The 11229-nt window shown below is 34.3% G+C and overlaps 2 protein-coding genes across 4 annotated transcripts; one reads left to right on the plus strand and one right to left on the minus strand.

The window, feature by feature from the left end:
- Positions 1 to 622: 622 nt before the first annotated feature.
- Positions 623 to 5191, minus strand: LOC133811624 (uncharacterized). 2 transcript variants are annotated; one of them, XM_062246190.1, is made up of 7 exons: positions 4941 to 5191; positions 3891 to 4227; positions 3716 to 3809; positions 3120 to 3241; positions 2810 to 2959; positions 1298 to 1396; positions 623 to 1186 (listed from the first exon to the last, which is right to left on the minus strand). In XM_062246190.1, exons 2-7 carry the CDS (start codon positions 4209 to 4211, stop codon positions 1136 to 1138), a joined length of 837 nt encoding a protein of 278 aa, XP_062102174.1. In that variant the 5' UTR covers positions 4212 to 4227; positions 4941 to 5191; the 3' UTR covers positions 623 to 1135. The 2 variants fall into 2 exon arrangements, with proteins under 2 accessions (XP_062102174.1, XP_062102173.1); XM_062246189.1 differs by having other exon boundaries at positions 3891 to 4242; positions 4941 to 5189.
- Positions 5192 to 6206: 1015 nt separating this feature from the next.
- LOC133811625 (digalactosyldiacylglycerol synthase 2, chloroplastic-like) lies at positions 6207 to 10800 on the plus strand. Of its 2 annotated transcripts, XM_062246193.1 has the most exons (5): positions 6207 to 6439; positions 7620 to 7901; positions 8142 to 8405; positions 8651 to 9000; positions 9896 to 10800. In XM_062246193.1, exons 2-5 carry the CDS (start codon positions 7620 to 7622, stop codon positions 10389 to 10391), a joined length of 1392 nt encoding a protein of 463 aa, XP_062102177.1. In that variant the 5' UTR covers positions 6207 to 6439; the 3' UTR covers positions 10392 to 10800. The 2 variants fall into 2 exon arrangements, with proteins under 2 accessions (XP_062102177.1, XP_062102176.1); XM_062246192.1 differs by lacking the exon at positions 6207 to 6439 and having other exon boundaries at positions 7614 to 7901.
- Positions 10801 to 11229: the final 429 nt, after the last annotated feature.

Raw genomic sequence — 11229 nt, forward strand, 5'->3', positions numbered from 1 at the left:
TATTTTCACTTTCAAAATAATTAAAAAAAATTAAGATTAGTAAAATTAATCAAAATAATTAAAACCTATATTTTAAATTGATTAAAATATATAAGTTATTTTAAATAATTTTTATTAATGTTTAATTTAAAATAGTTATTTTGAGAAAGAATAAAAAAGAAAAAATAATTTAAAATTAAAAAAATAATTAAATCCTATATTTTTCTTTTATTTTTTTATTATTTATCAAAATAATAAAAAATAGGTATAACATTACACTATTTTAAAAACATTGAATATTTTTAACACTAAGAAAAATTGGATATAAAAATGCAATATTTTAAAAATATTGAATATATTTATCACAAAAAAGTAAGTATAAAAATATAACTTTTTTAAAATATTGATTATTTTAACAGCCATTTACCCTATATTTTATACACATTATTTAATGGTGTCATTTTCGTGTCAAAATTGTGTTGACTTAAAAATAGGCATGATAACACAAAATTGACAGCCCGGTCTAAAGTGTTGAATAAAAAAATATATGAAAGACTGATACTAATCCATAGCATAAATGTGAGGGATATAATTCCTAATTACCTATAAATTTCCTACATCGAGCATCTAGCTTAATCTCTAATGATATAAAAGTACTTTTTCGGATTTTACTACAATTGATAACATAGAGAAATGAAATGGAGAGTATGTGCCAAAAAAAAAAGGCCAAGTTTTGAAAGAGAGTGGTTAAACATTTCAAAGAGATGCCTCGTAACATTGAAAATACAGGGGTCGTCTGTTTTTTCTTTTCTATTATCTCCCCACGTGACAGATAAAGAAGTGAAAAGCCTTGAAAGGTTGGCGTTGAATGTTCACTATGATAATGCTCTCTTCTGGTCGGACTCCACGTTAATACGGATTCCCTTCCTTGGAAACACATAGCCGTAACAGGTTGACCCATTACAGCGCCTCTTTAGTACCACAAACAACTCTAGCAAAAATCCTAAGGTATACAACATACAAGATGCAATCATGAGAAGCAGCTCAAATACACTACCTATATACAACAACTCATGAGGCAAGCAGCACAAACGATTAACATCCTCTTTCAATTCTTACAGCCGATCAATAAACAGAATATACACTTGTATTTATATCAGCTGCCTTCAGGGGGAGGATTTGACTTTTCAATCAGAAACTCAAGTTTCTGCACACGAAGAGAAAAACAAATACAGATATAATAAAGCCTAAACCAAATGCACGACAAGCGAAATAAGGGAGGCAGCCGATGACATGAAAGTCAAATGAAAGAGTATACCTTCACCGATTTATTTACTTCTTCAAGTTTATGAAGCAGTAAATCTCCAGGAACTATGCCTCGGCGGTCCATCGGAGAGTAGCGAGGTGAAGCTGTCATCTGTGAAACAGTAAGCAAACACATGGTTGACCAATGTAAGATGACCAACCATCATTTATAAGAAACTACAAACGAGAAATCTCACATTGCAGGGGAACAAATTTACTAAAAAGAGTATCGGAATATAATTGTATCCTCCACAGAAAACTTAATGCCAATTAAGTGAACTATGAATCAGAAAACCTTCACTTTCCTATAGAAAATCTAAGAAAGTAGTATTTGATTTTTCTATCTTATTTGTTCCAGGACTCAGCATTTAGCGACACGTGGGGCATATATGACATACTTCTCGAGAGGTCCTCAGAGGATGACTACCGTACCGACAAGTTATCAGTACACAAGCTACTAAACTCCTCATGAGGGGTCTCGGGACCCGCCGTAATTTCCTGAAGCGTAACTCCTCGGGTGGTCCCTGATATTAGGTCTAGGGAGGACATTTTCACGTCGACCTCTCGAAGAGCCCGAAAAGCCCCAATAACGGCTTAGCGAGATTTTCGGAGATTTGGGGACCACATAGTTCAGCCCCCGCACGGACGTGATTGAAGGAGTGATCCCAAGCGCCTTTCTGTTATGATTTCGGGGACCATCCCCTTTTTTAGGCTAGGGAACCACCCAGTTAGGCCTACAGCCAAGTGACACATGTAGTGTGCCCAATAAGTAATGAATAATTCCCACAGAACATGGGGAAGAATCTAAACGTATCTTTCATTAAAGGCTAATAGTCCTTTTAACTGCCCTCGTGCCACCTATAAACAGAGCATGAAGGGGTCATTTGTAAGGATCCCAATCCCTAGATTTTGGACTCCCATTTTACCTTGGAGCAAAACTATCATTTGCCCAAGCTATAAACCCTAACGAGCTTGTGATTCCGGCAAACTTTCCTTTATACAAGTGACTCGTGGACTAGGCCTCGTTAATGGCCAAACCACGTAAAAAAACTTGTATGTTGTGATTCATTTCTTTTTGCTAGCTTTCTTCTCATTTTACCGGTTGACAGAAAATCGAGTCAACACTATTGTCATTAAAATGATCATAAACCTTGCAACCGTCAAATTATCAATCTCTCATAAATCTAGTCAGCTCCTATGAAAACTTTGATGAAAAGGAAAGTGCTCTTATATTAATCCTAATGTTTGGTTACGCCCCCCCAAGTAATTTAATAGCGCACCCATGCCATTTGACTTGCCTTCCATGACCCCACTTTCCATGGCTTATAGCTCAACTGGGAAAAGGCTTAACAAAAATCTAGAAATTCAACTGCATGCTACCAACTGAGCATAAAAAATGAACTTTCTGAATTACTCGTATCCTTTACACCCCTTCCTCATATGAATTCGCTTCTCATTTATAGATATGCAACCATGTTGGAAAAATAGTAGAAAGAGATGTAGAGATTTGGATTTCCATAATTACCTTCAAGCTTTTGACTGGTGATCTGAAAACAGCTGGTCCCTCAGACAATGATCCCCCCCGACTGATGTTTTCTCCTTCAGTAGCTAAAGAAGAAGGCTTCCAATTTTTACCAATATCCAGCATAGTCTTTGAAGCTTCTGTTATGATGACCTGTAATCATGAAGGAAAAAACAAAAAAACTCATATGAGGCTTCAATTTCACATATTGTTCAAATGATAGTGTAACACAAAGTAGTATCCCCCGATTTATGTGCAAGCTAAAACCACTGAGACTCTACTACATTATAGTTTAAAACAAAAGCTGACACACCTTCCTCAGATCATCAGGATCTGAAACACCTTGAATCTGTAATTCATCTACAGGCGCAGCTTTTCCATGTGCTATGCTTTCAACTCTGAAGGTGTGTATTCCATACATTGACTGCAAGCATCCTAAGGACGACAGAATGGACAAATAGATTATTTCATCAATTAATATTTACTCTATGAAATTTACAGTAGATTGAAGTAAACACACAGCCTCAAAAGCAATTGCTTGATTGATGAAATAATTTACTGCAATGGGCGTATACTGCAAGCATGGGATGCGAGCATAGTTCCATATTTGGATCATACAATACAGAACAAAGAGTCACATGGTGTCCAACAACACTTGATGCAATTTAATATTGTATCCCACGTATTTATTTTAAATTAGAATATGTGAGACCCGATATTAAATTTCACCAATTGCAGTATATTGCACTGCATCAAGTGGTGTTGGACACCATTGATGCCCAATAGCAATTCTTTAAAAAAAGAAGATGTAATTATCAATAAAATAATGGAAATGGGGCAACTCACCAAGACCTTATTACAAGGAAATAGGCTACAAAAAGTGCAAACAAACACAAGCTGGATCATTACCTTGTTCAATGATAATATTAATGACTAGGGAAAGGGGTAAGTGCTTCTCAATTGTGGTGATCCCCCAAAAGGGAATGAACGAAGGTCTCGAAGCCTTAACCAAAAAAAAAGTCAATTTGGCCTGTAGTTTATTTCTTCAAAATAACAAAGACAAAATACAAAAATACAGGTTTACCTTGTAAACTATTTCGCTAGGTGTAACATATAATTTGCGCGAGGAAATATCCTTCCGAAGAATATGTCTTTTGATAGGAAGATATAGCAACATGATGATGCCAACTCCCCAAGCTAAAATCAGCAACAGTGATATACAAAGCCATATAACAGTATCATACTGAATACTATTTTCTGCAAGTTCTTCGAAAGAGGCAGAGTATAGCAACTGCTCAGTACTGTCTGCACTGTCATCCTCATCTAACTCAGATTTTTGATCAGCGAGTAGCTGATTCTTTGATAATCTAAGCTCCGACAGACCTTCGGTATGACCCAACAACATTTCTTCAAGCTTAAAACTGGTATAATTATCACTATATTGGTTATAGAAAAGAAAGTGAGAAACCAAACCAAAAAAATTATAATGGCATTGTAAAGCTTTAAGTAAACACACAGAGCCTCAAAGGCAACTACATATATAAAGCAGCAAAACACAAAGACCTGATGCTCACGCTTAAACAACTGTTTTGACTCTTCTGGTCCTTTCGTCCTTACAGATCGAAAACATTTTCCTTCTAGATAGCTTGCCAAAGCATAAAAAAACACCTAATATATGACCTCTAATCTTTTTGTACAACTTTTGACGCATAGTTTATAATTTAATTAAAACCCACATAATCTCGTTAACACCTGAAGCACTTTCAAGTGAAATTGTACTCTCTTTTTTTTTTTTTGAGGTAAGTGGAATTGTATTCTAAAAACACACATTTTCACCGTCAATGACTCAAAACCCTAATGACCTCTAATCGGTGGCAAAGAAACGAAAATCCATAAAAATTAAAACCCAAGTAAGTAATTAACCAACATTCCTTGGTAAAAAAAAAGATCAGCTTGCTCAAGCCAGGGCAGGAACAACCATATTCCTGGCTACAGCACGTACCATTTCCTTCCAAAAACAAATAAAACATTCTGTTTTTCCCCTCGTTTTCCTTTGTCCACTGTTCTTAAGAACAAAATAGTGCGAGAATTCAATAAAAAGCAAGAGTACAAGAGAAGAGATTAAAGTAGTCACCTGTGATGGGTGAGACTCGATTATGGAGCCCTTGGACCGAAAATCCGAAGGTTTGGGTCGAGAAGTTTTTGGGTATTTTGGTGAGGCTTTCAGAAAGTTTATTGGGGGTAATGGTGTGTAAAAAGTAAAATTAGCAAAGCTAACTACCAGTAGAATTAAGACTTTTTAGCTTTGTTTTAGCTCTCCGACCCTACGACTTTGAGAGCCATCTACATTATTTCTAGCCTATTTTCCAGTATTCTTTTGCCCCTATTTTTTTAATGACTTTTTTCTTTCTATTTTGCTTTTCTAAACGGATTTGCCATTGTGTTAGTAGAAGTCCCGTACTGTGGTACCCCATCACTATCACAATTAGCCAATCATGTGATGCCAAGTACTAATGTTTTCGCATTTATTTTTGGAATTTTCACTAAGTATTAAATTATTCTGACTGCCCATGTCCCTTGGGGTGAGGTGGTGGGCCTTGGTCATCAAAACCAAAGTTGAAGGTTCAAACCCCATTCCCAAAAAAGTATATATTATGTACATATATATACATTTGTCCCTACAATAGTGGTAGTTGATGTATCATTTTATGGCGGTGTTGCTCTTCTTTTTTGCTAGCTGTTGGACACTCCTTTTCTAGAGTCATGGTGAAGTATTTCTACTGGCTTGTATACAACTTGAAGAATTCTAATAAAGAAAGTTAGGTTTATCACAGCATATTATGTCCTATATTGTAATATTTGTAACATGTAATTCTCAACAACAACAAAATTAGTCCACGTTTGTCCCCCAAAATAATACTTACGTTTGTCCCCCCAAAAAATACTTTGAAAATTTCCCTTAATTTTGACAAAAAAAAAAAACTCCCTTAATTAATAATAACTATAGCTCTAAAATAAGATAAAAAGGTTTATATATTTTTAGAATTTGTATTTTGTTTTATTATTTGTTTGGATCCTATATTTTAATAAATTATTTTTTAGACTCTGTATTATGTAAAATAGTTCAAATAAATTTTTAAATTTGATTTTGATGAACAAAAAATTAAATATAATAACACATTTATTAAGCAGAATACTGTATTTTTATTTTGAGTTATTAGTTTGATAAATTATTTGTAATTTTAATTAAAAAAAACTTCGATCAAAATCAAATTTAAAAATTTATTTAAACTATTTTAAAAAATACAAAATCTAAAAAATAATTTATTAAAAAAAACAATATTAAAAGAAGCAAAACATAAAATCCACCCGAAGACTAATAAATAGCAATCAAACTGGTCAATATTAACTACGTACAAATAAATTAGTTATAACTCTCCACGGAAAAGGAAGCCTAAAAATCTTCTTCTTTTCTCTCTCCAATTCCATCTTCGGGTAATCCCGCAGTGCTTCCTCCGGCAAAGCTATTGTTTTTCCTATCAAATTCATACAAAACCCTAACTTCTCCCCCTGCCGCCGTACCAGTTGGGTCTTCCGGCCAACCCTCCTTCCCCGTTTTCTGATCGCTATCAGGTATCTTAGTTTAGTAACCGTTTATTTTTCATTTCGTTTTGAACTAATGATTAGAAGTTTTAGAAATGTAGTACTGAGCTTAGATTTTTGTAAGTGAAAATGAAATCATGGTTAGCATTCTTAAATTTCTTATCAAATCACAATTCCTTGGCTGTTGAAAAGTATATGTTAATGAGGCTGCTCATGGCCTTGCTAAGCGTGCTTTAGGGCTGAAAGAGGATTGTCTTTGTTCCCCATGTGGTCTGTTATTGGAAAGGAATCTCTTAAATAATAACAGGCTATCTTTTTCTGAAAAAAGAGAGAGTATATGTTCGCTTCCAATATGACGTATCATTTTGCTTTTCTAGTTTTGGAAAGTGTTATGTATATAAATGTAAACAATATAGACAAAATCCTGCGGGACACATGGCTTCGCCCCTGTTTACTTGTGAAATTTCTTTCTGAAAATTGAGAACATGATTTGTTAATTATTTGTTGTTCTTATTGACAATGGGATATCCATTTGATTTATTGTTGAGGTTTTTGTTTGAAATCTTTAAGATTTGGTCCTATATGTCTGTGGGTTTATATGTATAAACTAAGTTATAATCCTAAATTATTTATAATCAGTTAGAATATATGTATATATTTATATATTGGCGGATTTTTTTTTTGAATGAAGTATAATAGTTGGAAAAAAATAACCTTACATATATTTTTCCTAACTGCCACCTGGGATGCTACATCATTCTAGCTATACATTCAGCAAAATAAAAAAAAAGTGAAGACCTTTATTTATTTGGATTACTGGAAATTATTGACTTTGTGAATATGATTGTGTGTGATTTGTGGATTTCTATAATAATCTTCATGTAACACCTTGATTTTCTAGTACATTGGCTAATGTCTTTAGGTTTTCATGTACATCTCACAACGAGCATAGTGAAACATATGCATATGACACTAACATGCAATTTTTAAAGAAAAGATGCGTTTCTTCGTTATTGTTGTTTGTATTTTTTTGTTTGTTCTTATGTATCTGAATTCTTTTTTTTTTTATCCGGGGGGGGGGGGGGGGGGGGGGCACTGGGATTTTCATTTTTATAAAAATTTCTTGTATATTCTTGCATAATTTATAATGATTATTCTACTGTAATAATTAACACAAAGTTATCATTTTTCATATTTCGACCTGATGCAGATGAATAGAAAACGGCACATTGCAATTTTCACTACTGCCAGTCTTCCATGGATGACTGGAACTGCTGTCAACCCCCTTTTTCGCGCAGCCTATCTTTCAAAAGATGGGGAGCGAAAGGTCACATTAGTGATTCCTTGGTTATCTTTGAAAGATCAAGAGCTAGTCTATCCCAACAATTTCAGATTCGCCTCACCTATTGAACATGAGGCGTATGTACGTCAATGGCTTGAGGAGAGGACTAAGTTCAAGTCTGATTTCACAATACATTTTTATCCTGCAAAGGTATATAGCTGTGGTTTGTGGCAGTTTTCAGTTTATGAACGCATACTAGGTGAAGGTTTTCTTATCAATCAATATGCACATACTTTTTTTTTTGCAACTTAATTTTGAAGAATATGTATTATTTCACACTGTATCTAGAATTCCACATTTTTTTCTTCAAATAAATAAATAAATGTGGGTGTCTTTCAATGTAACCAAATATAAACACTTATACCAATTATTACATAACTTGTGGTGCAGTTTTCTATTGATAAAAGAAGCATTCTTGCTGCTGGAGATATTTCTGAAGTAATTCCTGATGAAGACTCAGATGTTGCAATTCTTGAGGAGCCTGAGCACCTTACATGGTATCATCATGGGAAGAGATGGAAAACTAAATTCTGTTTAGTTATAGGGATTGTCCACACCAATTATCTTGAATATGTGAGGAGAGAGAAGAATGGAATGCAAGCATTTCTACTTAAATACATGAATACTTGGGTTGTTAGTATATACTGCCACAAGGTATGCCTTGATATCTGTTAGATTTCATGAAGTGACTTTGTTCCTTGTAAATCTTGTGCATCTAGAATGCCTGGATAGCGCTTTATTCTTATATGTGATGCTCTAAAACTAAAAGTGCTCGGTTAAATGTGAAAACTTTAAGGAAACTTGAAGTTTAGTCTTTCTCTCTCTCTCTCTCTCTCTCTCTCTCTCTCTCTCTTCCTGGTTTAGTTGCTAATGACATTTTACCTGTCTTGTCCATGTAGGTAATTAGATTATCAGCTGCCACCCAGGATTACCCTAAATCCATCATTTGTAATGTCCATGGAGTTAATCCCAAGTTTCTTGAGATAGGCAAGAAGAAGTTAGAGCAACAACAGAATGGAAACCAGGCATTTCCAAAAGCTGCTTACTACATAGGGAAAATGGTATGGAGCAAAGGGTACAGGGAGCTACTTAAACTTCTCCATGATCACCAAAAGGAACTTACAGGGCTTGAGGTTGACTTATATGGAAGTGGGGAAGACTCTGGTGAAGTTCAGGAAGCTGCTAAAAAACTGGAATTGTCAGTTCAAGTTCACCCTGGGCGTGATCATGCTGACCCTCTTTTTCATGTGTAAGCTATCCCACCTTTTGTTAAATTTCCTGTTTTTTTTCCTCTCTCTAATAAATAGTACTTTTATGAGGAAAATAATGATTGTTAAGTAACTTGCACCGATCATGCTTGTAATTGCTCATATTATCAACTCTGAATAGTTGATTTTGGAAATGCTCCATGTTATCATTATTTCTTTGTAGATTGTCTTTAACAGCCAAAATATTCAATATCATGACTCATCTGACTATCACTAATTTCATAATTACATAAGAAATGCTAATTTTGGCTTTTGCTCCTTTCAACATTTGTTTCATGAAATAACTTGGAAGCAGATTCTTGTTATTTTGATTATTTATTAATGAATTTGAAATTGTTATAGATGGATGCGTTATCTTCCATTCATACATATGACAGAGCCAGAAAGCCTTAGTTAAACTAAAAAGTGGGAAAAGGGGCACCATTATTTGGCCATGTCAATAAATTCAAGAATGTGGAGTGTTAGTCTTTTTATAAAAATGTTTGAATTAAAGAAATTATAGGTGTTAATTTTCTAGATTTTCTATTGACTGGAGCCCCTTTAAAAATCTGTTAAGAGTTGTATCTTGGAGACGTGTGAAAACATAAGGAGGTATGGCCTGGTAGCAGTTCCTCATTGCTTATTCTCTAGTATCAAGCCATCCTCTACTGTCTTCATTTTGTTGAATGTAGTTTTTCTCTGGATTTTTCATCTCTGGAGTTTTATTTATATATTTACTTACTGTGTGCCGTGTTCTGGGATCTTCAAGCACTTCCTATATGCTCTCCCCGTTGAAGGGATTTTTTCAGTCAGCAAAGGCCAATGAATTTTCTTTCCTAGATATTATTGGTTTGTTTGACATTTCTGTGTTCATCTTTTCTCTTACCTGCTTTGCAGTTACAAAGTCTTCTTGAATCCAAGCACCACCGATGTCGTTTGTACAACTACGGCTGAAGCGTTGGCTATGGGAAAGATTGTTGTTTGCGCTAATCATCCCTCTAATGACTTCTTCAAGCAGTTCCCGAATTGCCGAACATATGATAAGAGCAATGATTTTGTTACGGTCACACTCAAGGCACTAGCCGATGAGCCTGCTCAGCTGACTGATGCCCAGAGACATGAGCTCTCCTGGGAAGCTGCCATAGAACGGTTTCTAAAAGCTGCAGAGCTGGACCATCCATTGGCAAACAATCAATCAGGATCTCCTTCCAATGACTATATGTCAACATCATTGAATCTGCATAGGAACATTGAGGATTTATCTGCACGAGTGCATCATTTTGTTTCTGGGTTTGAAGCATCCCGGAAGATATTTGGTGCAATCCCTGGGAGCTTACAACCAGATGAAGAGCAATGCAAGGAACTCGGTTTAGTTGTGCCTGCAGGGAACTAAGGCTCAAGAATCTGGTGTCGTAGATGAAATGAAAGGACCACTAATGTAATGAAATCAAATAAGATTTAGAAGAATCATGCTGCTCTATTGAATTTGAATAATATTCTCTGCAAAGGACATAACTTTAACTAGATTGTTGGACTTGGACGTACTCTACTTGGGAAATATGGATGAGAAATGCCATATGGGGTGTGAAGGGGGATTCTGCATTTTTCAGTCCTTGTAATTGAAATGTACATAGATATTAATGTTGACAGTTATTTTGATAGAAGTGAATTCATATGAATTACTTAGAATTTTTGTACAATGTACTATTATTCGTTTGCTTGTAATTCAAATACAGTTAAAAAAAAAAGCAAGCTAGACAAATAGAATATGGGAGTTGGGAAGGGAGCTCAAACATTAAAGCGTGTGGTTTGTTTTTATAAGGTTTGATGTTCCTGTATTTTTTTTTAATGCCTACATAACAATTGTTATAGTTTTCTTTTCCCTCAAATATTATAAGAATAGGGAGGGAGCATAATTAACTGGCAGAAAGTTAATAACACTTTTATTAAGCCGATAAATTTATGTTATATTGGAAAAATAAGATATGATATGATTTGGTCAAATAATTAAAAAGTATATTGAAAAGACTAATTCAACAACTTAATTAATATATCCAATTCAAGAATTAAAATTATACTTTTATGTTTAATTTATCATTCACAAATATTTAACTCATTTTAAAAAAAAAATACCATTTTAGTTAAATACTAGATTTGAAAAATAAAAGTAATCTTCTACTCTTAGTATTCTATGAAAAATAAAATCATGTTTTTGAAAAAAATTTATTATT

The sequence above is a fragment of the Humulus lupulus genome, unplaced genomic scaffold (genome assembly GCF_963169125.1).
Source record: "Humulus lupulus unplaced genomic scaffold, drHumLupu1.1 SCAFFOLD_821, whole genome shotgun sequence".
Taxonomy (NCBI): Eukaryota; Viridiplantae; Streptophyta; class Magnoliopsida; order Rosales; family Cannabaceae; genus Humulus; species Humulus lupulus.